The sequence below is a fragment of the Drosophila takahashii genome, chromosome 3L, assembly GCF_030179915.1.
Source record: "Drosophila takahashii strain IR98-3 E-12201 chromosome 3L, DtakHiC1v2, whole genome shotgun sequence".
Taxonomy (NCBI): domain Eukaryota; kingdom Metazoa; phylum Arthropoda; class Insecta; order Diptera; family Drosophilidae; genus Drosophila; species Drosophila takahashii.
Window position 1 is genome coordinate 27282794 of NC_091680.1, and position 27259 is coordinate 27310052.

The window sequence follows — 27259 nt, forward strand, 5'->3', positions numbered from 1 at the left end:
TCCCTAAGTTTCTGCACATAGTAGTTATATGTTCAGTGATATTTGCAAACTTAAAGTTAGATGTATTACCAAAATGAATAAATATTTTATGAAAAAATTATCTGGGCAACTTAAATACCTTATCATAAATATTAGTAAGAAGAAAAACAATTTATCTGTAGCAATGCGGATAGGAAAACTGTAATATAGAAACAAAATTAATGTCTCAAATTTTCCAGATTTGGTAGTGCCATTACAATTCAAAAAATTTTACTTTCTTTATATTTTAAATATTTAACCGCTTATAAATTCATAGCTTTCTATGATATATATACCTACATACATAAATTGTGTTTATTAACACCATTAAACATGAAATGGTTTTCATTTTTATGTGGATATAAAAAAGACTAGGGACCCTAAAGAAGAGTTATTTGAGACTTTAATTTTAAAAGGCCTACTAAGAAATTTAAGGTGTGTTTAAAAGAGTGTTTAAAAAATCGTATTGCTAGGTGACAAAGAAATATTTTCGGGATAAAATTGGGTGGAATTTAAGCGTACACTAATACAAGTTATCCATGAAGCCTGGCCAACCATGATAGAGCTATTAATAAACAAGAAAGGAAGCTACCTTCGGCCAGCCGAAGCTTATATACCCTTGCAGATAAAGTAAATTATTACAAAGTTACAATGAATTTTCTTATATTTTTTTTGAATATTCCTATGGGAGCCTTAAGATATAGTGGTCCGATCCGGCTCGCTCCGACATATGTACTACCTGCAATAGAAAGGAGACTTTCGGGAAAGTTTCATGGCGATAGCTTTAAAACTGAGAGACTAGTTCGCATAGAAACGGACAGACGGACAGACGGACATGGCTAGATAGACTCGGCTACTGGTGCAGATCAAGAATATATATACTTTATGTGGTCGGAAACGTCTCTTTCACTGCGTTGCAATCATCTGACTGAAATTATAATACCCTCTGCAAGGGTATAAAAAAGTAATTTTTTGATTAAAAGTCAACAGTGCGTATTAGTGATTTGCTTTGTAGCTAACGCTTGGGATCTTAAAGTAGCCTTACAATTTACACTATGCAACATCTAAAATTTACCTCGATGGACGCTATATTTATACCAGTTACTTGTAGAGTAAAAGGGTATATTGTATTCGCGCAAAAGTATGTTACAGGGAGAAGGAAGCGTTTTCGACCTTATAAAGTATATATATTTCTGATCAGGGTCACTAGACGAGTCGATATAGCCATGTCCGTCTGTCCCTCGGTCTGTCGGTCTGTCTGTCTGTCTGTATGAACGCTGAGATCTCGGAAACTACAAAAGCTAGAATGTTGGGATTACCCACATATATTCTTGGGCTTCCTATGCAGCGCAAGTTTATTTCAGCCGCGTCACACCCCTCTAACGCCCACAATCGCCCACTAACGTTTTTCAAATGTGTCTGGCGCCCACACCTTTAAAGATTTCCGAGAAGTATACATTTTGTTGTTTATATTTATACCTATCGAAATGTAAAAGACATTTTTCAAATCGGACCATTCATTAAAAAGTTATGCGCCATCAAAATTTTATATATCCATCTCCCTCGCACTCCTTTTAGCTGAGTGACGGATATTAGATAGTCGGGACACCAACCCGACTATAGAGTTCTCTCTTGTTTTGAATTCGTTACGAATACACAAGTTAAGCTGCGTTTTCCAAAAAGTTACCCGACGTTGTTCTTAGCACAAGGACCTAAAAGTTCGAAAAATGCTGAAACTGGCTTACTTTCCGGAGGTCTCAGAGGCAAACGGATTCTTTGTTTGTTTTAATGTTAAAGTTTTTCAAAAGATACACTTTTTATCTTTAAAACCCCATACTTAAAATAATTTTAGGATTTTTTTAAAGTGAGAAGCAAATCAAAGAAAACGTTGTAAAAAAAGCAAACAGCTGCGGTCAAAGTAGTAGTAGTGTTGCCACCCAGTGATTTTAAAAGTTTGTTGTTGTGCTTCTTGGAAAACGCAGTGTAACTTGGGAATTCGTAACGAATTCAAAAATATAGCATCCATCGAGGTAAATTTAAAAAGCATTCATTTTGCTGCACAGTGTTATTGAAGGGAAATTATTCTCCTATTTCTAGATTAGATAATGCCATAGGACGATCTTTCCAATCTATTTATCTATATATTTTTTTAACATCTGGCGAATACATTACTCTGCTCCCAAAATGGTCGTAAACTTAAGGTTTTTAATCATCATATCATCTTCACCTTATCGATCACATCTTTTGCTTTTACGATGGGAGGTAGAGTTGTTAAGGTTAGTTTAGTCAATAAACTTTGTAGTATTTCGATTCCGATTTCGCTGAACTGCCTTATCCTTGATAGGAATACAGTGATATGTGTATTACCAATAAATATTTTATCATAACACAGTTGAAAGGCAACATTAACATCTGTTCTGATTCTGTTTCGCTTTTCAGTGGCCACCACTTGCTCTATAAAGTGCGCCGACTCCGTGAGTATTTTGGTGCTGTCCCGGATTCTGGTTCGGATTCGGATGATACTGCCGACGGTCGGAGGCGCTGGCGCTTTTTGCTTTTCACTTTCAGTTTGTCGAGAACTGTTTGTCTGAACGCCTCAAAGAAAAAGCTGAGCGGAGCAAATAGCGGGACGCAGTTTGGCCAAGTTTTTGTAGAAACCGTGCGTGCAGGAAAAGCTGATCAAAAAAAATATTTTTCCAAAAGAAAAGGCCAGAAAAGAATTTCCCACAACCAAAGCGGGGAAAATGTACACGAAATAGTGCGGAAAAATGTGCGGCTAACGGAGGGAGGCGGAGGAGTGGGAAAAGTGTAAGAGGCGACAAGTGTAAAATGTAATAAACCGAAAGGTGTGCGTATGTATGTATGTGTAAACAATTTCGCAGATTCCTCAGAGAAGCGCGTAGGAGATAATGAAAGAAAGTCAACACAAGTATTAAAAAACCATAAAGCAATTGTTTAATCAAACATCAACGAAACGAAAGCAGATTGCCTGCCCAGAAAATCCATAAAAAAAGAGAGATTTTCCTGTCTGTCTCTCTTGTTTGTGTGTGGGAGTGTGTTTCGGTGTGTGTGTGGCAATATTCGTTTGCTTTTTTGATTTGTGAAAATGTGTGTATCCGCGAATGTTGCTGTTGTTGGCTTTGTTGTTGCGGTCGTTCTCTCTGCAACAACAACAGCCGTAAAAAATAACAGAGACGAACTAGGAAAAAATAGAAAATTGTCATCCAGTTTTACCCGCACATGTCCTTGCCAAGTGGTTAAGGCATTTATAAAAAACGGGTTTTAATTGCACCTTACGGGGTGCGTGCAACACAACAACAAGTAGTTGCTCTTGTCTAGTTGGCCTATTTAAAACCTCCCCCACACAACCTCTCGGCAGCCCACTCATCATATTAATTTATCCAGAACCAGGCCAACAAAAATAAAAAACAACAACTCAACATGTTAAAAAAGCGTTGAGCAAACAAAATACATAACGGTCGGCCGTAGGAAAGTGAAGGTCGTCTGTAGGAGAGAAAGAGAGAACGAGGCAGCCAGGAGCAACAGGACACTGGAAAAAAATGCACGCCATGAAATTCTAGTGTAAAAAATCTCTAGTTTTTCTTTTTTAAATATGATACGCTGCTGAGAAACCGATAAAACGTATTTAACAATAAATATGAATATTGAAAATATTTTAATTATATGGAATTTGTATGTATGTATTAGGCACTTTATCAATTAATTTTGTTCCTATTTTACTATGAAACTACAAACTAAAAATTAAAATAGAGGAAATAAAAAATTGGGAGACTAAAAACATCCATTGTAAGGATAATTCTAAAGCTTGTCCTTTCCCTCAGTGCAACAGCTGCAGTCCATTTGCTGTCGTAAATGTGCGAAAAATCCTTGGCTTGGTTTTTGGCGCAACAACAAAGCCGCACTAATACCAGCATCACAGATGCACACACACAGGCTTTGTCTCTGTGCGTGAGTGGGGGTGCGTGTGTGTGTTTTTGTGATGACGCGTTTAATGCAGCAGAAGCAGCTCAGTCAGTAGTTGTTGTCATGCTATCATTATAGCTTAATGCACGTGAGCACCTAATGCGGTTATTTAATCAATTCATCCTGATTTATAGTTAAATTACAATATGAGAGCTGTTGTCTTATATCCTTATAAAACAAAAACTTAAATGAAGTAAAAAAAAACATTTTTCACATTTTAAAAAACTATATTAAATACCTAAGTTACGTTATGGTTAAGTTTTAATTTAAATAATTTTGCTAGGTAAAAATATGTGTACTCAGTTAAATTTGTATTTTATTTCACAAATTTTTTGGCAGCCCTAGTAATCTCCCACACAATATACATTTCTCACAACCCAATAAGCACATACAGTGCACACTGGGCCAGAAAGTTAATTTTTTGGCCAAAAATCTGTAATTTCTTTCCTAGGACAGTTAGAAGGATGCAGTTTTTTGCGTTTTTTTCTTAAAAGATTGAACTTTCCAACGAACTAAAAGTAAAATTTCTTGGAATTTTATATGATATAGATAATCCAGACCAAAGTCGGAAAATTTTACGTACTTTTCGGTTTTTTATTTTTAAAAAAATAACTAGAAGACGCACTTCTTTCATTTTCGAAAACAATAAAGTATGAGATAAAACAAACTAAAAAAAATTAACATCACTAAAAAATATTATGTCGTTTAAGATTTATGAACCGTTAAAAACTGCAACTTTCGGAGACTCCCACATCAACGTTTATCAAACAATCGATTTAAAAAAAATTTCTATTTTTTTGTTCTTGTTACCTTTTAAGTTTTATATAATCTAATTATGTAAAAAAAATTGTTTAAAAATATTGTTTTTTGATTTGTTTAATGTTAATTTGACATATTCTGAAGTCATCACAAAAGTATGCTACATTTTTATTTGCATAGTCCTGATTAAATAGATAGATATAGGTTTGGAAAATACCATAATCGATTAGTGTACGTAAAAAGTAGATTTTAGATGTTAGTCACACTAAAATCAAATTTTTGAGCGCATAATGTTCACCAAAACCTGAAGAAATAAAGTATGGCATACTCTTGGGCTCTCTTAGCTAAGCTCTTCAAAATAGCTCGACTTCGAGTTAAGCCTTCAATTAAAACTTAAATTACCGAAAACTTAGGCAAAACCGCATCGAGTCGGTGGGCTACGCTTTTAGTAAATTGATCAACGAATTTTTTTTTGAAGGAATGAACTAATTTGGGGATGGCACTCGAAGGCACTCGAAAAGCAAAGTACTCATTTGCTGAAAAAAAGCGTAAAAATTAACAATTACATTTATTTTAGCAAACAAGTAAGACATACGAGCTATATTATATTTTTTACTTGTTGAAAATAATCCCTTCTGCAAGTTTCGGAAAGAAGTCGAACAGCAACATCAGCATCTTTGACTTCTAAATTTTTTTTCATTTCCATCAATATTTTATGAATTTTTCACTTTGAAAATATGGTAAAAGAAAACTACTTGCCCGAATTCTTTGAAACTTTGGCATAAATTAGTTTAATGTATTATAAAAAGGATCCCAAACTCAATTTGGTCATTTTCTTAAAAAAGAAAAACGTATTTTTGGCCAAAAATCTGATCGGCTGGCCCAGTGTGCAGTGCACAAAACCGTACGTGGTCACAGTTGTATGCGTATAAATACGCAGATATAATCACATTTTACGCATGAAAAGGCTTAGCGGCCTACATAAATTACGCCATTGGCCTTATCCACCATCCTACCGTGCAGCCTAGGATTTGGCTCTCTGGGTCACTTGCACGTTCACTGGACGCCTCCGCATCCCCGTTAACCGCATCCTATTTGCTGCTTGTCAGGGCCTTTAGGACAAAAGTTTTTTTGGGGTGCTGAATTTGGTACATTGTAGCCGTTCCAGCTGGCGATGTTGGCCAACTGATAAGCACGACTCTATAAAGTTTTTTATGAGTTTTGCAATTAATTTGAATAGCGGATTGAAACACTCGAGCTAGATCTTCTCAACATCCTCTGCCCAACGTCTTTTTATTATGTAAGCCATGAAGATGGACACTTGAAAAAAATAGTAGAAAAAAGTATGCAAAAGTAAAAGGTCATTCACAAGAACATGGCTAATTTATTAAGGTCCGTTTTCGCGTCCGCTTTTTAAATTTAAAAAAATGCATTAAGCTCTGATGTCCCATAAGATTTCAATGTTTAAAACCTACTTTCATATAAGAGTCGGAGGAGAAATATAATTAAACAGCTGAAAATTCAAATACAAACTTAAATTTAAATGTTATAATGTATATGAACAAAATTTATGACTAATTTTATTTATTTGAATTTTGCAAAGTGCACTTGGCATTGAGGTCCTCGATTTCCAACAGCCCTAGATCCTCCAATTTCACAGCAATCCTGTGTTCCTGTTGTTGCCAATATTTGTTTTCGTACACGCAATTTAAATAATAAATTAACTTGTAATCGAATTGTTGTCCTCTCATTCGGCCTTTTCTTGTTCTGTCCTCTGGCGCAACATGACGTATGGGCAATGCTTTAAATTAATAATAAGCATACGCAGTGTTTTTCTTCATAAAATTAATATGCGAATGATTCTGAAAATCTGCTCAATATTTTTTTTTGCCACGACAAACAAATATTGGTGAAATAATATTATTTCGTTTCCAGATTGGGTTGATTTTAATTGGCCATGCATCAGTTGTCTGAATAATTATATGCATTTAATGAACGCTTTTGTGCGGATTTACAGCCAATAAAGCATTGTTTATGATTCAATTATAAAATAATTTATTAGTAAAGCATTGCTTTGAACTTTAGACTTATTTATGTTTACTCTATGGGAGTACGGTTAGAATAATACAATGTAAGTCGGTATATTTACCGAATTCATTTAAGCCTTTAAGTAAGTAAGTAAGTAAGTAATGTAATGTAATTAGCTTCATGGATGCAAACATAGCCCAGTCGCAAAAAAATGCCCTGCATCCATTTACACGGATTAATATTGCGACAGAGATATTTATAGAGCTTCGATAATTGAAAATAAATCGTGGATAAAACTGAATTAATTTTCATGAAGAAAGAGGCGCCACTAAACCAAATTATTTTCTTTGAAATGCTTGCCAAATAGACACCTTATTCAAGGAGACACCTTCAATTGGGTTCTTAGAGGGAGGATACATAAGCCTCTACTTAAGCGTAGCGACAGACTCACGAGCCAAAGTAAAAGGTACAAGGAAAATTATAAAATGTTCATAAGGCCCAGAGACAAATGGCGAAATGTTTTTGATGTTGAGCCGACGGCGAGGGCAAGGGCAAACCCGAACCCGAACCAATCCCAATCCGGAATCCGGATCCCAAAGCCCAAAGCCGAACCGAGCCAGAAACCCAGACCAGCCCCCAAGGGTCCCATGAGCAAGCGCAGAGAAGGCGAGACTCTCTCCCACTCTCTCTGGCTCTCGCTTTCCTGTCCTCTCAATTGTATATTTTTCTCATTTTTCATTAAACCGCTGAAACTAAATTAAAAAACACAAAAAAACTACTTGTAAACAAAAGAAAAGCAACGCGGGAAAATGTAGGAAATTCGAAACAGTTGGGGAAAACGATGGGTATTTTTGGTCTGGTTAGGAGGTTGTTGTGATTGTTTAAAAATAGCCCAACAACACAAAACTAAAAGTAAACATTGTTACTTATTGTCAATAAAAATACAAAATTGAAATGCCCCTAGGCCATAAAATTGCGTTTATGATCTGAAAACGCTTCCATTACTTTTTTCGCTTTCTGCCCCAAAGTTGCATTTGGTTTCCACCTAGCGATGGGTTTGCCTCTATTTTCGCAGAAATGGCTTCCGCTTTAAGAGCGCTAAAAAGAGAAAGTCAAAGTCGAGCCATCATAATAACGCAGGCCCACGCAAGGAAAATTCACAGGATTTCCGTAGATTTCTTGTGTACGTGCACATTAATGCCTAACTAGCATTTTGGGGCCCCAAATTGAATGGAACGGTCTCGAGGGCCGAGTGGGTGGCCCGGGTGGTCTGCGCTGCCCGTTTGTACTTTATAATAAACAAAAACAAAAACATAAAAAAAAACGAGCCGTCAGGAAACACAAACAAGAGTAAAAAACGAATGAGGTGGCGGCGAAGTTGATATGCCCTGAAAATAACATTAAAAGATAATGATTATGACGTCTTCGAGGTGTAAGATGATATGGTTATTCAATTGCTGAAGGTCAGAAAAGTATGCTATATTTATGCTGATTACTATACATTTTATGATATTTTATGATAGCGCTGACGGTCTTTTTTCCTATTTAAATCTAGACATCTAATTATTTGCAGTTTTACATTTGTATATGGTATACCAATTAATTATAAACACAATATTTAGCAAAACTAAAAATTAATACATACATTTTAATTTTTATATACATTATTCATTTAAAAATTCATTTTATTCATTTTAAAAATTGTTTTTACTAATCATCCACTCATTTTTATGGGGCTAGAACTTGATTTATTAAAAACCAATTTTGTTTAAAAAAAAGGTATACAAATTTATAAACATACGAACATTTTTAAAAAGATCGTTCAAACAAAGAAATTTGCTTAAAAAATTCGTTTTGTTTTTATCGAGTATAGCATTTTCGTATATACAAATACCTAAAATCTTAATTAGAAATAAAAACAAGAAATGAAGCTAGCTTCGGCCAGCCGAAGCTTATATACCCTTGCAAATCATTTCTATTAACCTACAAAAACATTAAATTTAGATCTATTTGCGTATATGTTACAACAATCTAAATTTTAGCAATTGGCATTTATTTTATCATCCTTCCTATGGCAGCATTATAATAGAGCCATCCGAGTTTGGTTTAATGTAATTAGAAATTTTTGAAATGTCAAAGAAAAGCCATATCAAAGAGAACAAGAAAGGAAGTTAACTTCGGCCAGCCGAAATTTATATACCCTTGCAGGTATGCCTACTTAAAATGTTGTTTTTACATTGTCAAAAATCAAAACGCCTACTTTCTACAAAGTTACAATAGTTTTTCTATTATTTTTTTGATTATTCCTATGGGAGCCATAAGATATAGTAGTCCGATCCGGCTCGTTCCGACATATGTACTACCTGCAATAGAAAGAAGACTTTTGGGAATGTTTCATCGCGATAGCTTTAAAACTGCGTTGCAAACATCTGACTGAAATTATAATACTCTCTGCAAGGGTATAAAAAGATAATGAAATATAAATCAACGAAGTTATAATTTGTTTCCCATTAAATTCTATTTCATTTTCCGACCGTTCCTATGGAAGCTATATGTTATATAATTTATAACAATTTAATTCGAAATTCAGAAATATTTCAAAAATATATATATCGACTCGCCTAGTAATGCTGATTAAGAATATATATACTTTATGGGGTCGGAAACGTCTCCTTCACTGCGTTGCAAACTTCCGACTGAAATCATTATACCTCCTGCATGGGTATAATATATTAATGGAAAAATAAATACAAAATATATCATTAATTATTTAAGTTCACCTTTCGCACAAAGAAGTTATTCCACCGGAATTGATTGATAGATAAAATTCAACTGAGAGTTCATTCCACCCACCTTTCCATTCACTGCAATTCCGAAATTTGTTGATTGAAATGTTTATAATGTCTGTCACAGCCCCGAGACTAAGTCCGAACACTCCCACTCAAATGGCAACTGAATAAAAATTCTACACAATGTTGGATGAATGTAGCACGTTGTGGATGGAAGGACAAATGGATGGATGGATCTACATCATTTTGATGAGAGATGCACGGACTTTGTTGTCTCTGCTGTTGTTTTCTTTTGGGCATTTAATACCCTCCCTCCGCCCCACAAGTTGTAACCTTGAGACGAAAAGTAACTAAAAGCAGCCAACTAACTGGCAAATAATTAGGCACCCCTCGCCACGCTAAACAAAAATAAACTATGCAAATAATTAATGGAAGCCCAGAGAGGGACGTAAAAAAAATGTATTAGGGACATGTGGCGCCTTTGTTTCGGAGTCAAGCGGAAGTCAAATTCAGCACCCCCCTTTTGGCGCCAAGGTGTTTTTCATTGGACTGCCGGACGGGTCATCTGCCACCCACTTACCGCCCCCACCCGACCTTGCCCCCTCGCTTGCTGTTTGACAATTTATTTTGATGGCACACACCACGCACCGAATACGTTGATCCTGGTGCTGCTTGGCCTCCCGATGGCGATGTTGAAGTTATCCTTGGATTGCCTAACGACACCCAGACGTCAACATCAACGTCAGCATTGGGCGGTGGGTGGTGGCTGTGGTGTTTGATGAGCGGGTGGGGCAGGAGAGCAAAGCAAACGGCATTGATTAATTTCCATTTCTTCCACAACGAACAACAAAAGCAAGGTCAACGACTATAGTTACATAGAGCGAAAAAGAGGAAATATTTAATTTTAAGCTATAACAAATCCTATAAAAATATAAGTGTAAATTAGATTTTTAGTTTAATATGCAATATGCAAGCTAGTCATTAAATTGTCTGATCATTTTAAAGGCATTTGAAAATATAATTTAGTATGTTGTAGAAATGTACTATTTAAAACATTAGGACGAATTAAAAATTGAGATTTTTTTTAATATCTACTGCGAGTAATGCCTTTAAGATTCCAAATTGACAATGTTTTAAATAAAACTAAATTATTGCTTACAATTTGTATTACAATCTATCGAAAAACATTATACATTTCTCTCTCTGTACGTCTCTGAACACGAATAACGTCATTCTATAGTGGAAAATTGTTGATAGGATAATGTGGCATTAAAACATTAAGGCCTGACACTGTGCGATCCGCGACCCATTGTCTGTTTCGAATAGTAATAGGGTGTGTAATAGTGGGTGGTAGAAGATGAAAATGGGTCCTATACGGAGTGTCAAAGAAGGTTGAAACTGTCGGTTTGTTTGACTCTTTATCGCTTAATGGACGAAAATTTGTTTGCATAATGTGTGATATGATGTTCTGGGTAAACAAAGGTTACTTGCAATGTAGATGGAACTTTTGTGTAATATTTAAATCGTGAGGGAGGTCATTTATAAGCAGTATTCCGAAATTAGTAAAAGAGGAAATCCTCAATTGTGGGAACCGTTTTCTATTCCAGAACAACGCATTTTCCAACTACTTAAATAAATTATTGTAAGAAAACAGTCATCAATCAAACTAGAACCTTAATACCTACTTTGCATGTATCGCAGGCAACTATGTATTCATAAAATAAGGCAGAGCCACTCCATCCAAGCCCCGTTCCACTCCATTACCTGAGCTAACCTTGTCTAACCTTAGCCTTCAATTATCGACAACATTTTTGTGGCCGTGTCGTGTCTTATTCGTTTCCATTCAACGAACTAATAACTCCTAATGGCTATTGTTATGGCAACGCCAAATGACAAACGCATCATCCTCTTCGTCCCAAAACATCTCTTTTCACCTGCCAGGGAGATCTTTATAAGGAATTCAAACTTTTCAAAATATAAATAGAATTCACGATATTCTTCTGTGATTTAAAATTTAATTTTTCAGAGTTTATTCATGACCATCAGGCATTGACAGGTGTCCATAAATGTGCAAATACTTCTGCTGGCGGTTCGGAGCAAAAGAGTTGGCCATTTCTGGCAGTGCAGTCGATGTGCTTTGGTCTGAATAACGGATAAATGAAATAACAATCGCGACAGTGCCAGTGACACAAATAGAGGCAGAGCCATAAATATTATATAAATCAAAGACACACATTATATAGACTTCAAGAGCCATGCCAAGCCATGACATTTATGGAAACAAACGATTCTTTGTCACAGTTCTCAGATGGGTGGGTGATTGCTAGCCAAGGGGTGGGTGGCAAGGCCGAAGGTCAGACACAAAAACATTTTGCGTTCTAATTGTTGTTAGGAAAATGACTTGTGGCCTAAGGAAGATTTGCAGGGTGTTTACTGTCCATAGAATTGCACATAAATTTGTTGTGCGACTGGCAATACTAGGAACAAAGGCACCCAAAGCCACCCACGCATTCCGCCCAATCATTCGCATACACTCGGAAAAGGATGCATTGTATAATGGAAATTTTTCAAATCGATAAAAATTCCATAATGTCTTAAGTAAACCACACTGAACAAAACTAAAATATATCTGAACCGGTTCAGGGAGCAATGTGAATAAGTTTCGTATTAATTTAATGCTAATAATTTAACACCTGTCGGGCTTTGAATGATATCTATTATCTTTATCCTTGAATATTAAGGATAAAATATTTTTTAAAATCCGTCAAATTAATTACATTGCATCCTAGAGCGGGCATTGTATGACCTGCATGAATTTAAATTGTCTATTTCATGGTAAAGATTGGCTTACTTTAAAGTCGAGTTGGAAAACTGGTATATTGTAAACTTTGATATTGGTATTTTTCTCACTGTTCATCCGGACGTGGACAGATGGAAGACCGTCCGATGGTCGTTCACGCCGATGGCTTGAATCATTAAAATGGTCTCAGCTGCTGGACACACGGGGGCATACACATACTCGAACCAAATATATCCCTCCCTGCTCCAGTTGGCTTGATTCTGTTTGCCTCGTTTAAATATTTAGACAGAGCGCTGCTCGAAAACGCATTGAATGGCGTTGTCTGTCGATTGCTGCTGCTGTGAATCATTATATATGTGCAGAGGCGTCGGGAGGGGATAAATTGATAATATAAACAAGTGAAGCGAGAAATTGAGGAGTGGGTAGATGTGTGTGTATAGTTTGTGCTAGCGGGCTATTCCCACAGATTTATGATAATATTTATGCTTTGAGAAAGTCGGAAAATCTACCGGTTGGGGTTGGGGAAAAAATACTATTCGGGATTCCCCATAAACTTTAGAATTCGATTGAAGTGAATTTCAAACAATTGCTCCCATCTGAACTAATTGTGGGTGTTTTAATTTGAATACAAGAGTCCCAAACGAATACTATTCACATGGTTTTTGAGAATTTGCGGGGGATTTAAGTGTAATTGTTTGATTGCTTTAAATTTTCTGAGGTATTTGTTTAAAATTTTTTTAAAAATATTTGCCTAAACAATAGTAATTGAAAATTTTTGAAATTTTTGCAGTCTCTGGGTAAATGCTGACTAAAAATAAATGTTATGTATTTCTATAATGTGATTCCTCCTTTTCTAAAATAGTTCTGACCGTTTTTGCTCAGACTAAAATATATTTGTAGATAAGCAATTTATGTGAGCTCCTAGAAAGGTAGATCCAAATCCTTTCAGATAATTTCAAGTGCATAACAGTTGGATATTCGGATTTTGAGATATTAGCTTCAAAATACATCTAAATTAAACAATTTTTTTTCGATCGATTCTTTAGAAAATTTGTGGAGTCTCTGGGAGCCCAAAGTAGTCCATAAAATGCGGTTCAAAAGTTATATTCGAAAAAAGTTATTTTGTAAAATACTGCTATGTAATTAATAAAATCATTTAGGTATTATTTCAACTACTTAAGATCAACAAACAATTGTCGAATTTTAAATAAGCAAATAAAGTTCCCAATTTTCAGACAAAATTACTCTTCTCAGTGAATTATGTGTGTGCTGCGGGCGTGTCTAAAAAACTTTTCGTGGAATTAAAACTCTCATACCAACCGCCTTTCCTCCTCAAAACTTGTGCTTAAGCCCTGCCAACTTTTCCACTTTCTTGCAGTGCTGCACATCAACACCACTGGAGTACACAGGAAACTTTTCATATCCCCGCAGTGAACAATAAAAGCAAAAGTAGCAGCAGCCACAGCAAAATGACAGCAATAAGTTTAAGCAATAAAACACAGCTAGCGAGAAGTTGCAAACATGCATTCGCAGCACAATAAGGACGGGCAGCGGACAAAAGCTTTAAATAGGAGTTAATCACCGGACTCCCCATCCCGAACAGAAACTGGGCATCCCCCAAATCAACTGCCAAATAATATAGGAACTTAGCCAAGCCAAAGAGGACGGAACCCAGCGAGGAGCGGAGCACAGAAGCGTCCAACAGTCAGCCGGGACACTGAAACATTCCACCCCATAGCATGGCCTCGGTCGCCGCTTGGCTGCCCTTCGCCCGGGCGGCGGCCATCGGGTGGGTACCGATAGCCACCCACCCACTGCCACCGCCCCCGATGCCCAAGGACCGCCGCAAAACGGACGACGAGAAGCTCCTGATCAACGTTTCCGGCCGGCGCTTCGAAACGTGGCGCAATACGTTGGAAAAATATCCAGATACACTTTTAGGTGAGTTTCTCAAAAATAGTTTAATGAATTAGAAATTAATTAATTAAATGAACTCTAGAAATAATATTTAGTTAAACTTCTGCGTTCTGCAAACCTTTTTATGACAAATAGAACATTTTAGACCAAATTAAAATAAATAAATAAATGTTTTATATTTTGATCGCCAATATCTCCAGGCTCGAATGAAAGGGAGTTTTTCTACGACGAGGACTGCAAAGAGTACTTCTTCGACCGGGACCCGGACATCTTTCGGCACATACTGAACTACTACCGGACAGGCAAACTGCATTATCCGAAGCACGAATGCCTCACCAGCTACGACGAGGAGCTGGCCTTCTTCGGCATAATGCCGGACGTAATAGGGGATTGTTGTTATGAAGATTATCGGGACCGGAAGCGGGAGAACGCCGAGCGGCTGATGGACGACAAGCTGTCGGAGAACGGGGATCAGAATCTGCAGCAGCTGACTAACATGCGGCAGAAGATGTGGCGGGCCTTTGAGAATCCGCACACGTCGACGAGTGCCCTGGTCTTCTACTACGTCACGGGCTTCTTCATCGCCGTGTCCGTAATGGCCAATGTGGTGGAGACAGTGCCGTGTGGCCATCGACCGGGCAGAGCGGGAACTCTGCCCTGCGGGGAGCGCTACAAGATCGTGTTCTTCTGCCTGGACACCGCCTGCGTGATGATATTCACGGCGGAGTACTTGCTCCGCCTATTCGCCGCCCCCGATCGCTGCAAGTTCGTGCGATCGGTGATGAGCATCATCGATGTGGTGGCCATCATGCCGTACTATATCGGACTCGGCATCACCGACAACGACGACGTGAGCGGGGCTTTCGTCACACTGCGAGTGTTCCGTGTCTTCCGCATATTCAAGTTCTCGCGCCACTCGCAAGGACTGCGGATCCTCGGCTACACGCTCAAGTCCTGCGCCAGCGAGCTGGGCTTCCTCGTCTTCTCGCTGGCCATGGCCATCATTATCTTCGCCACCGTCATGTTCTACGCCGAGAAGAACGTCAACGGCACCAACTTCACATCGATTCCGGCGGCCTTCTGGTACACCATCGTCACAATGACGACGCTGGGGTGAGTTTCCTTTTTGCTGCGAGTGCATAGAAAAAAGCAAAAAATAGATAAGCAATAAAAACAGTAACATCTTAGCAAACAAGATAATATGTAAAAAAACTCCGATGTTTTAATTTGATTTTCTATTTATTTTTCAATAATTTCTATATGAGCAATGGGATATATTTGTCCGATCCGACTGCCATAGAAAAAAGATATTCCGAAAATTTGGTTTTAAAAACAAGAAAGGAAGCTAGCTTCGGCCAGCCGATCACATCATTGCAGATCATTCCTATTAATTATCAAATCGCAAAAATGAAACATTTCTTATTATTTCGATATTATATTTTCAATCATTCCTATAGCAGCTATATAATATGGTCGTCCGATTTTTGTTAAATTTAATTCGGAAATACTACAAAACAGTCATATTCTAGAGTAGAAGAGAGTAGAATAAAAACCTAGCTTCTTTAGTTTATTTCCTTTTACTTCCCCACTAACTTTCCGATCGTTCCAATGGCAGCTAAATGATATAGTAGTCCGATTTTTTTTAAATTTAATCCGCACTTTAAAAATAAAATAAAATAATATTTCTTAAAGAAGAAATAAACTATTATTTTTTATTTTTCCCATTTCTTCTCTGGGAGCTATAGAATTTAGTTGTATATTTACTATACGCACTCATTTATTGTTACTACCATTTTATTGCCCGGATAATTAAATCTATCCTTACATTGCAGATATGGCGACATGGTGCCTGAGACAATAGCTGGCAAAATTGTGGGCGGCGTCTGTTCGCTTAGCGGTGTGCTGGTCATCGCCTTACCTGTACCTGTTATCGTATCGAACTTTAGTAGAATCTATCATCAGAACCAGCGAGCCGACAAGCGCAAGGCGCAGCGGGTAAGCCATTTTTACACAGAACCAAATATTCTGTAATCGGTAGGAAAAAAGAGCGTTACATTTAATGAAATTTAAAAACTTTCTAAATAATTCAGTGACGGAATTAATGAAAAAAATATATATTATCCTGATATTATAGGTTTTATAATTTTATTATTATATTTAGCTTTTAAATTATAAAAGAATTTAATTTTTTAGAAATCGTTAGCTTGAAATTTGGCCAACTTGGTATTGGTAGAACTAAATTTATACACAATTTGTTTGGGCTGTACCTTAATGGGTGCATAAATAGAACATCAAATACTATTCTTTAACTTCCTAAATTAGGAAGAAACTCCCTTTAATACCTACAAAACGTTCTAAAGTGCTAACTTCTATGTAAGTTAACACAGTGCAACACGGAAAATGTAACCGCAGTTTGGTTTTCAAAACAAAACATAGCATTTGGCATTAAAATACAATGAATACAATCAGGTATTTTTTCCGACATTTTAAAGCCTATCTCACGATAGCTGCACCGTTGCTCAGCATTTTTTGACGTTAGGCCAATACCTATAATAATAATGAATACATGCCAATAAAATTTTATTTGACTCTTGAGATTTACCCAAATTTTAATTGCAATTTTAAAATCGCTTAATATTATACCGCGAGCTAAGCCAGAAGAACGCCATATAGGGTTTAAATCGTATTTTGAAATCCAAAATGCAGTTACATTTCAAAACTATACAAATGTTGCACAGTGTAATTTAATAGCTATACCATGACCGTAGGTTGTGTGTAGTTTTCGGTGTGCCCCCACCCACAATTACTCATTATGTGTTATGGCCTTGCAGAAAGCTCGCCTGGCGCGCATCCGCATTGCCAAGGCTTCGTCCGGAGCCGCATTTGTCAGCAAAAAGAAGGCCGCCGAGGCCCGGTGGGCTGCCCAGGAGTCTGGCATCGAGCTGGATGACAACTATAGAGACGAGGACATATTCGAGCTGCAGCACCATCATTTGCTGCGATGTCTGGAGAAGACAACGGTGCGTATACGCGATGTGCGAAGTAGCTCTGTCCTTCGCTTTGCTGCTATCTCTATATCTATATACATGTGATATATGTATTATTGTCACTCGACTGCGCGCTAAGTGTTTAAACTTATGATTTAAAGTTATGATTTACCTATCAAGTCACTCTCTATACATTTTTCGTTTTTACTCCGTCACAGATGTAGCAACATTTGAACATCTCAGTTATAGTCAGAAATTGTAAGGTTCGCCACAAGCTCATTAGGCAAGCAATGACAACGGCAACAACGAGAGCGTCAACCCCAGTCAAAATAACATCAATGGCGGCAACAGGAAAATCAGCAAGTGGCGAAAGGAAGGATTTGTTGTTGAGCGTTTTAGATCTATCGCGTCTTCTCATTAATCAAAATCTAAATCGAAAATCGCAAAAAACCAAGAGAAAAATAAAATGAACTGAAATGCGAATATTCAGCATCTTTTGTATGTGGATTTTATGTTAACAAATTTTAGTTTTCCTTCTGGTTATCGTTTTAATTTCAATCTGTTTTCTGTACATTATTATGGTCTTTCGTAAATGTGTGTCGGATCTGATTTTTTTCGTTCTAAGTTGTATGTTCTAAGTTCACCATTTGTGTCATGTTTTTCACACAATCTGAAGCCGAACTGGCTTTGAAATCAAGCAAATATAAAACATAGAAATAAAAAGCAATGAATATAATGTCTATGCTCTGAAAAAAACGAATATAAATTCGCCAAAGTAAGTGCTTTCGGTTTGTATTTTAGTTCCGTTCTTTCTTCAATATTTCTCTATCCCTCTCTCTATCTATCTTTCTAACTCTCTATCTATCTCGTTCATGTTTACGCGTTGCAATTAATTTTTATGATTTCCAATTTCGATATTTATATTTTTTCTTTGTTGATTGTCGGTTGTTTTTTGTTGATTTTCAATACCCTCTGTTGAAAGAAAACGATTCGTGTTGATTGCTATGCGCTGTGTTCTGTTTTAAGTTCCTCGAATAGGTCATTACCGAACAGTATCAGGTCGAACGATATGCGAATGCTTCCCCACATGCTATCAAGAAAATTTCGAAACGTCCATTTAGCCATATGCAATCGATTGCTGTCAACATAAAACCCAAAACGAAAATAAAAATCCAACAATATCAAAATCTAAACAATTAAAATAGCTGAGGGTGCTCATCAAGTGAGGAGAAGTATCAGCAGAAAAAATGCAAAGTGGATATAAAAAGGCTATTAAGCAGCACAATTTGTAATTTTTAATTTATAGAGAGTAAATTCCCATTCCCATAAAATTTAATGGGATAATTCTTATTCGATTAAAAATAGTATTTTATCAGCAACGCTGTTTTATGAGTTCCCAATTTGTTTGAAGTGGAGAAAACAGTACTACATTTTGATGTAAGAATTAAATAAGTATTTAATTTGAAATTTCTCCTTAGTCAAAGCAAGTAAGAAATCTAAAGACTAATCATTTTTGTGCGCAACATCTTTCTATTGATGAATAATACATTTGTTTAGTAAAGCAAGAAATTTCTGAAAAGTAAAACCTTTTGCGCCTTAAAATTACTTAAATAAATTTTCAAAATATCTCATTTTAATAACCTTAAACTGAGGTTAATGTTTTTAATGCATAACGAAACCTTTTTTTACTTGATGAGCTCTAAAATCTCTACTAAAATCAGAAATAATTTGAAAACGTTTCGCCTTAAATCAAGAAACGAGCTTTAAACGTGGCCGCGTATTAAACTAAAGTCGCACTCAAATGTCGCTCGCTGGCGCTTGCTTCCCCTTCGTACCGCTCTGCCCCGCCCATGCCCTCTAATCCGCCCCTGCATTTACCGCTCTCGTTCCGCTAAGTGATCGCCCGCCCGCTGCCCCGCCCCCTAGCCCGCCCCCTTGGCTGTTTCAATAAAAATAGTTCTCATAGTGTTTTTGTACAATTGTCATTGCTTAGGAGCCGCAACAAAAAATCACCTAATTTCCTATTAATACATTGTAGCGTTCAAATGTTTATAACTTGTCCAACTTCCCACTAGACCAGCTTAATGTTATAATTGTTGTTTAAACTCGAAAGAGCCAAAAACGCTCGGCCTTCCTCTTTCTCTCTCACTCCAAGAATTTGATTATGTGTTTGTATTTAATCCTATACCCTGTGTATTGTGTGCGTAAAAACCCCACGCCCTCCCGAATTTTAATATTGTAAAATGGTTGAAAAAAAGAAAAAAACATTGTACTCTATGTATTCTTCATTTCTCTTTGTAAAATTCTTCTCTGGCTGTACCTCTCAATGCTCAAAAAAACGCAGGATCGAGAATTTGTCGAGTTAGAAATTCCGTATAACGGCCAGCCCAAAAGGCCGGGCTCTCCGTCTCCGATGGCCAGTCCCGCCCACTCGACAAACAGTGCCGCCGGTCTGCTGCAGTCCTGCTGCGGCCGCTGCTGCTCCCAGCGCTACCAGGTAAGCTATACACCCCAGATATACCCTGTAAATAGAGTAGAAGACGCGCCCCCTCGCCAAAGGCGTGAGATTGCGAATGGGGCACCATTGTCCGGCTCTCGAGGGGGTCGAGTGCGTTTGCAGGTGGGTCCAAAACCGCTTTCCGTAACCCTCCCTTCTTTTACGTATAAACCGTTTGTGTGTGTTGACTTTGTTATCTCTGTTGGTCTTGTATTTTTGTATATTTCCCCATCTCACCTTCAGAAGTACAAAAGCATCCGCGAGGTTAACACTTAAAAGCATCTTGGGCGAAACTAAAAGCCTTTTGGTGCTCTTAATCATTTTTTCCTCACTCGACTTTTGGAAAAAATCATCTTTAATGCCATGAATACTTGAACTATTTTAATGTTATCAAATATTAATAATATATGTATTATCATCATCAGTAGGTAATGAACAACTTTCACCCAGTCTTGTTGACCTTTTTTTAACGTCTGTAAGCAATTATTCAGCAAATAAATATACAGTTTTACATGTACTGTACTAATCAACTATCAAAAAAGTATGCTTTAAATTCTGTATATTCAAATGTAAAAACGGTGTAGATAGCATGTAAGCATATGCGATAAAAAGTCAGAAAAATATTTGATTATACATAGATAACTTGTTTATTTTTAAATTAAAGAAATAATTAGGTTTGGATTTTAAAACAATTTATAACTTTGAGATAAAAAGGGACTATTTAAAAATTGGTTTAAATACTTTAAGAAAAAAATATGTATTGCAAAATTTTATACAATATGGATTATTCACATATAACATTTAATAACTACATTTTTTGATCCATCCGACTCACTACATATATATAATGAAGCTACTGGATACTGCTTAAAATAAACATACATGTATTTGTAATATCTTATCACGTGGGTAATCCTTACTGTTTAGTACTGTTTGATGGTCTCATAGAAGACTAATTTCTTATCCAACGACCATGCTTCTGTTTTTGGTTGAAGGCATATCATACTTTGTCTGAAGCTATCATTAATCATCTGAAACCGACCTCAAACGGTAAAAGCCCTAATGCATTTTCTCCTTTGTTCTCGTTTCGGTTTAGGCCTGCGGCAAATACATGCCGGCTGCCAGCAATGCTCAAAATAGCCAAAACAATCAGCCCATGGATGGCACCTACCTAGTGGAAGCCTCGTTCTGAGCCGGCAGCAGGTTTGCATCCACAACCTCAGCCACGGACGCATTCACATCCCAATCCCAATCTAGATCGAGATGATTTATGTTTACGTTTAGTCTGACTTGAAACGTTTTTAAACTAAATTGAATTCGTTTGTAGAAATTGTGTGTAGTCGCCAAAGAAAAAGTCGATAAACCCAAGGAAAAACTAAAAATGAAACAAGTGTAATCTCTAAAATCAGATTTTCGAGTTTAACAAAGACGATATTTAATTAAATGTAAACAATTGCAGACTCAAATGAAAGCATCTCTGAATGTGTAAATTGTAAAAAGCACATTAAAAAATGAAACAAGTAACAAATGAAATAAAAGTGCCGAACACAGATTCTGCGGCGGCAAAGTCGGATTTGATTAGCAAAGACCCGTTAATGAAAAAAAAACAAATATTAATTATAATAATATGCAACACTATTTACTTTATTTAGGTGACAAGACAACAACAGCAAACAACAGAAACCGAAGCATTTTAGAGGAATTTACTGTGTATGTTTTAATAAAGTGAACATAAAGTAGCATAGAAGAATAGTTTGAAGAAAGTACTAACCAGAAGAAAGATTTAGCAGATCTATAACCGAAGAAGGGCAGGGTCCAAAAAAACAAAAGAACAAAAACCGAACACAATAAAGAAATTTTAACAGCAAAAGATTTGTGTAGCCAGGAAACGAAAGAAAGAATGGAAATTGATGAAAAAACTAAAATATCAATACGAATTATTGTATTTTTTAAATGGTCCGTAGTTTAGTAGGTATGATCTTATCCTCTATTGTTTCTCATCAGCAAATATCTCTCAGCTAGCATTTATGTGTCAACTTCATTTCCTCAAAAATAAATGATATAGCAAAGAGGTTTCAGTTTGTCATTCATTAGCCCCCTCTCCGAAATACTCCAAAGTGAACTAATCAAAATCTATTGAAAAAACAAAAATACAACTTTCTTCCAAGAACTAAGTTAGCAAGGAACCTATTTAAATGTATATGTGTATGTAGGAAAGGCTTTAACGAATTGGAACATTAACTAACTAAATGAACTCTTAGCAAATTCTAACAGAAACTTAAAGTATATTAATTAATTCTAAATTAAAAATCAAACATTTAAAATTAGTTCAAGTAACAACTAAAAAACAACATTAATATGGAGCTTGTATGTATGTATGATAAATTTATTATGATTAATCTAATTATTATTACGTCGGCGATGAATACGATGATAGCGTTGACTATTTGTTTCTAACTCTCTAAGTTGCCTACTAATTTCCCAAAAGAACAAGCGAATCTAACAAAACTCACATACTTTTGTTCACCAAAACGAAGTTGTGAATTAAGCGCAACAGAGGCGATTATGATTAGATCGAAAACTTACAAAAACCACATCAAGAAGACAAACAACAATTTGGTGACTAAAACCAACTCTTGTAGCGATATTCTAAAAAACAATCTATCAAGTTAAAGAAAGTCGAGGTCGAAACAAAAATCCGAACGAGGAAGTCGACATTTCTGTTTTGATTTTTAGTGATATGTAATTCGAATTGAGTAACAGCAAAAACAAATACTCTGCCACGGGTCTCAGAGAATGAAAAAGCTAAAGATTAATAATGAATAAAATAAAGAAATCTGTTTACTTCCACCATACGAAGCGACACTCTTAACGTTACACCTGGAAAGTGCATATTAGGGTGGACCTGGATGGTAAAGTATGGCTATATTTATTTCTGAAGTCTACAGATCCATCATAAAGAAGGAAATATAATTTTATTGGAGAGCTAGTTACATTTTTCACGATTTAATATTGTGTTTCCTGAAGTACTTTTTGATCCACCCTAATGCCAACACAACCATATTGGCTTACTATATTAAAATGCTCTCTCGGAGCAACTTTTAGACTTTACTTTGTGGAGAGATCAGACGGCAACCAATCGAATGGCTAAAGTAACGGAAATTCCCACCATACATCATCGGCTATATATGAAATGCTAGCCCAGCGCCAGGCCAGAGATCGCCCCTATATCTGTTCTAACTAGCGATACATGAGTGTACGTGGATGCTTAGCCGATGCCATACGATTCGACACTAAACGGTCGTCTGAGCCGCCGCGCCACAGCAACATCTGTTCGAGAAGGTTTTTTCTGCCTGCGATAACCGGGCATATGGCCCAAACTAATTTGCATAGTCGTCGTTAGTCATATGCCTATGAGTTGTCTGTGAACTTCAACTTGGCAGCGAAACTAACATCGCTGGAAGCTAACCCTCACACGTTCTGGTGGTACTACGATACGTATTCTTAAGCTTTATGGTTAAGCGGCGTCTTTTTTTAAATTTCATTCATTAAAAAATTTTAATTTTTTTATATCAGAGGGGTGTTAAAACAATTGAAGTATTCCAAAATCGAAGCTAAATTACTTAGAAACAAATCAAAAACCCTATAGAAAATATATTTATAAACCATTTTCTGACATATAAGTTAGTTTGACCTAATTTAGGTTCTTGGATTGTATATTTTTTCGATATTACTCTATTTACAAAATGTAGGTACTAAAATATGCGAATTTGGAAAAAAGAAAAACATTTATTTTTCTCGTCTACTAAGTGAATGAAAACAAACTTCACTGAACATAAAAAACTACTTTTATTTAAGACTAAGTTGTGCTTTTTTGAGTTTCATATTTCTTTCAGCGCTTCACCAAAAAACTTTAAAATTGCTTTCGTTCAAAAGATCGAGACATATTTTTCAGCATTGTCAATTTCCGACGGCTCCAAAGTATGAATTTCCTTTCTTTTTTATTTCCTGAGTCATTCGTTAACATTTTGTGTTTTTAAAGCTTGCCACCGTTCTCAAGTGCGCCTGCAAATGGTCTTTCATATCGATTTCAATGAATCAGTGATCATTAGCAACGTCATTGACGGCGTTTTGAGGGGTCAGTTTCTCCTCCTCTGTATTTCCCACCTTATAGTTATGCTCGGAGAGGTAAAAATAACTTCAAGCAAAGGTCGTTGCTATAAATCAAGGCAAAACAAGAGAAGAGATACAATACAAAACTTAAATACTAAAACTTACTCGTCTGTTCGCGGTTGTTTTTTGTTTGCCAAAGCAGTTGGCCATAAAACCAAACTGCAAAATAATAAACATGCAAGTGTACCGACACATGGGCTCATATTATATTAATGGTACGTTTACTTTGCTTTTTTGTTTCACGTTGAGTATACGCAACGTGTGCTTCTTTTCGGTTGTTTCGCTGGACAGACGCTAATATTAACTTCGGTAAGCTAGCTTTATGACGTTATTTATCACTCATACAGCTAGATAACCAAAGACAACATAGCACCCTGTATAAGGTTGATTATATAACACTGTGAATTGCTGAAAGGGAAAGGGAAAGTGGTCTCGTCTTTTGTTAAATTTGATAAACGCTTTTTTGGGTTGTATTTTTTGCTTTACTTTTTTGGACATTCAATTATTCGCGCGGTCGGTTTTTTGTATTATTTCTTCTAAGCCCCATGGACATTCACTCGACTTCGTTTCTCCGACTTGTCGCCCACTCACGCACACAGTCAGTCAGAAAGACAGACACTCTCGAGCATTTTCACTCAGACATATCTGTCGTCATCGTCGGCTTCAGTTTTGTTTCTTATACGAGTGTTTTTGCGCAGGCGTAGCCGCTTTGAATGCATTGAGAAATGCTACGTGGAATTTTTATGCATTTTGCATAGACAGGGTAACGAGATAATGGTCGGAAAAAGGTCAAAGTTGGGCGAGCGCGCGTTCGTCCAGAACCAGAACCTCGATTCCATGGGAAGAAGTGAGGAGCTGCAATGATTTTCCTTCGCTTGGGGAAATATTCCCATAAATATGCACGCTACGACGATCAGCAATTATGCCCACCAAAACGAGACCCGTCTTATTCTTATTTCATTTTACTCTTACTCCCATTCGTTCGTATATTCGCTTTCGTATTCCCAATGTTTCGGTTGGTCAAGTGACTGTAACTGGAACGACGGAAGACCAAGTCGAAGTCGAAGGCAAAGACGTTGGGTGGTGGTGGGTTTAGTTTGGGTTGGTTTGGGCTCGGGTTCGGGTTCGGACCTGCATTGGCATTATAGCGCCGGGCCAAGTCGGTAAGTGAGTAAGCGAGTAAGCCAAGTGAACGGCTGAGTGGCCTTAGCCAGGTCCACAAGTCTACAAGTCCACCAGTCTACGGCCTGCTAGACGAGCGTTCCGTAACGTAAGTTCCCACAATTATGCGCCTCGCTCGACTCCACAACTCCTCGAGTCACACACACACCACACACCGCTGGTAATAATCGCTGAAACATAAAGCGGCGGAAAATGTTGAAAAGCAGCCAGCCAGGCGAATTTTCTGAATGTCTTACTTCACTTCACCATTTTGTTCGCCTGCCTCAAATTGTGCAATGGATATTGTGTGACGACAGTAGCCAGCCAGCCACTTACGATTGCCATCCATTCCGGTAGGCTCAAGTACTCGTACTCGGTGGGTAGACGAAAAACTTTTGAAAAGCATTCAAAGTCTGTGGGCCGCAGGTCTAGATCCAGATGAAAGGCTAACTGGCTTAATGAAGGGTTCTTGAGAAGGCTTACACCTTTAAAGGCTTAGACCTTTAAAAAAATATACGTCGGGATAAAAGATCTTAGATCTTAGAATGAACGCTGTCTATTACGAAACCAATTTTCCGCTATCTAAGCAAATCTTGAACTAATAGCAATCTGTAATACAAGCAATAAGTGAGCAGTTGTGGATTCAATCAACAGGGGACTTTTATTGAAATTTCTTTAAAAACGCTCTTAAGGTTAATTGGCACTTTCAGTCAACACACCTATGAGATAGGTCCCCGATATTATATACCCAACTCAGAATCTAACGAGTCTCTCGACTTAAGCCGATGACGTGAACTACAGAATCAACATAATATCCATACCAAATATAGAGATACACTCGGATCGAGTTGACGCCTAGTCGCTGACCGCAAGTCGTACTCAAATAGTTCCAAGAACAAATCACACATCACGCGAAATGGAGGGGATACATCAGCATATTCAAATGGGCTGGGGCCGAATGAGATGCCGCCGCTGATTGGGCCCATAAAAGAGCCGAAAGCTGAGACTTCACCTAGGCCTAGATCTCAGATCTGCGCATATATAGGAAACTGATTACCAAATCGATTTCGAATAGCCCCGAAACACGTTTTTCTTCGGTCGAAGCCAGAAAATCAAGAGTTGTCTGTGCATATGAGATGAGGTAGATGACGATAACGCCATTGAAAATTCTGGAAGCGTGTGTCGCTCTTATAGAGCCGGATGTCGAAAGAATTTGCTCACGATCTACAATACGTACCTTCTCTATACGATCGGTGGTGTGTGTGTGCCTGTGGTGCTATATCAAACAGCTGCGAATGCAAATGACATACCCAGATATCTTGAAGTTGGGAAAAACGACGAACTAAAACTGAGTATTGAGTTGTGTTTGGATAGTGGCGCGATCTCTGCGGATTTCACACTGAATCGGGCACTGAAACTGCACTAGTTTTTGATATTATTTCGGCCAAGTGTGACTCTCGGTTCCAAAGATTTTTGATTTTTCAAGATTTTGGCTCTGGCACCGGATTGCTTAAGCACACACCTTCAACGCCGCCAAACGCTTCTAAACTAAATTCAGTTTTGGTAAAAATGCGACAAACGAGCTCCAGATCAGCTTCTTGAGACGTCCGACGTCGACGTCGGCGCAGGTATATTGTATATAAGACCTCGACCAGATATCTCGTCGGTGTGAGCCGCTCTTGCGTTGGTGTGCCGATGATCCGATCGCTTACCTGTAGCGCCGACTGCGACGCCGGCAGCGTTGTTACCTGATTTTCGGGTTTTTGTTTTTGCCCTGCGAGTGGCGAGCAACCCATGATTTCCCGCCAAATGAGAGGCACACAGGTAACACAGGTAAGAGACAAGTACAAAGCCTGTCCAGGTGCCGCTGTGTGCGTGAGTGGGCCTCTCTTCGAGTCGACGTGTGCGTGCGGCAAGGTGTATGTACCACACATATATAGACCCCGGTCTATAGGGTTAGAGATGGCTGAAAGACGTTGCCTAACGATTGTCTATGTGGCTGTGGCTATTGATTTTGGATTTCAACAATGCGGGTGAAAAATGCTCAAAATTATATTGCACGAAAGCTAAAATTATAAAGGCTGGCATTACGATGGGTCCATACAGGGTGAGCTTTGAAGCATTTCAAATGCCTATGCCTAAATGG

General features: G+C 37.4%; 1 protein-coding gene and 1 long non-coding RNA gene across 5 annotated transcripts; one reads left to right on the plus strand and one right to left on the minus strand.

The window, feature by feature from the left end:
* Positions 1 to 2578: 2578 nt before the first annotated feature.
* Shal (Potassium voltage-gated channel protein Shal) lies at positions 2579 to 22634 on the plus strand. 4 transcript variants are annotated; one of them, XM_070214851.1, is made up of 7 exons: positions 2579 to 2864; positions 13757 to 14319; positions 14496 to 15408; positions 16128 to 16290; positions 17127 to 17315; positions 19627 to 19779; positions 20876 to 22634. In XM_070214851.1, exons 2-7 carry the CDS (start codon positions 14118 to 14120, stop codon positions 20969 to 20971), a joined length of 1716 nt encoding a protein of 571 aa, XP_070070952.1. In that variant the 5' UTR covers positions 2579 to 2864; positions 13757 to 14117; the 3' UTR covers positions 20972 to 22634. The 4 variants fall into 4 exon arrangements, with proteins under 4 accessions (XP_070070952.1, XP_044248461.1, XP_044248460.1 ...); XM_044392526.2 differs by having other exon boundaries at positions 2579 to 2849; XM_044392525.2 differs by having other exon boundaries at positions 2579 to 2826.
* Positions 16195 to 17596, minus strand: LOC138912923 (uncharacterized). Its single transcript, XR_011418494.1, has 3 exons — positions 17455 to 17596; positions 17103 to 17373; positions 16195 to 16320 (listed from the first exon to the last, which is right to left on the minus strand). It is a non-coding gene; the product is annotated as an uncharacterized lncRNA (long non-coding RNA).
* Positions 22635 to 27259: the final 4625 nt, after the last annotated feature.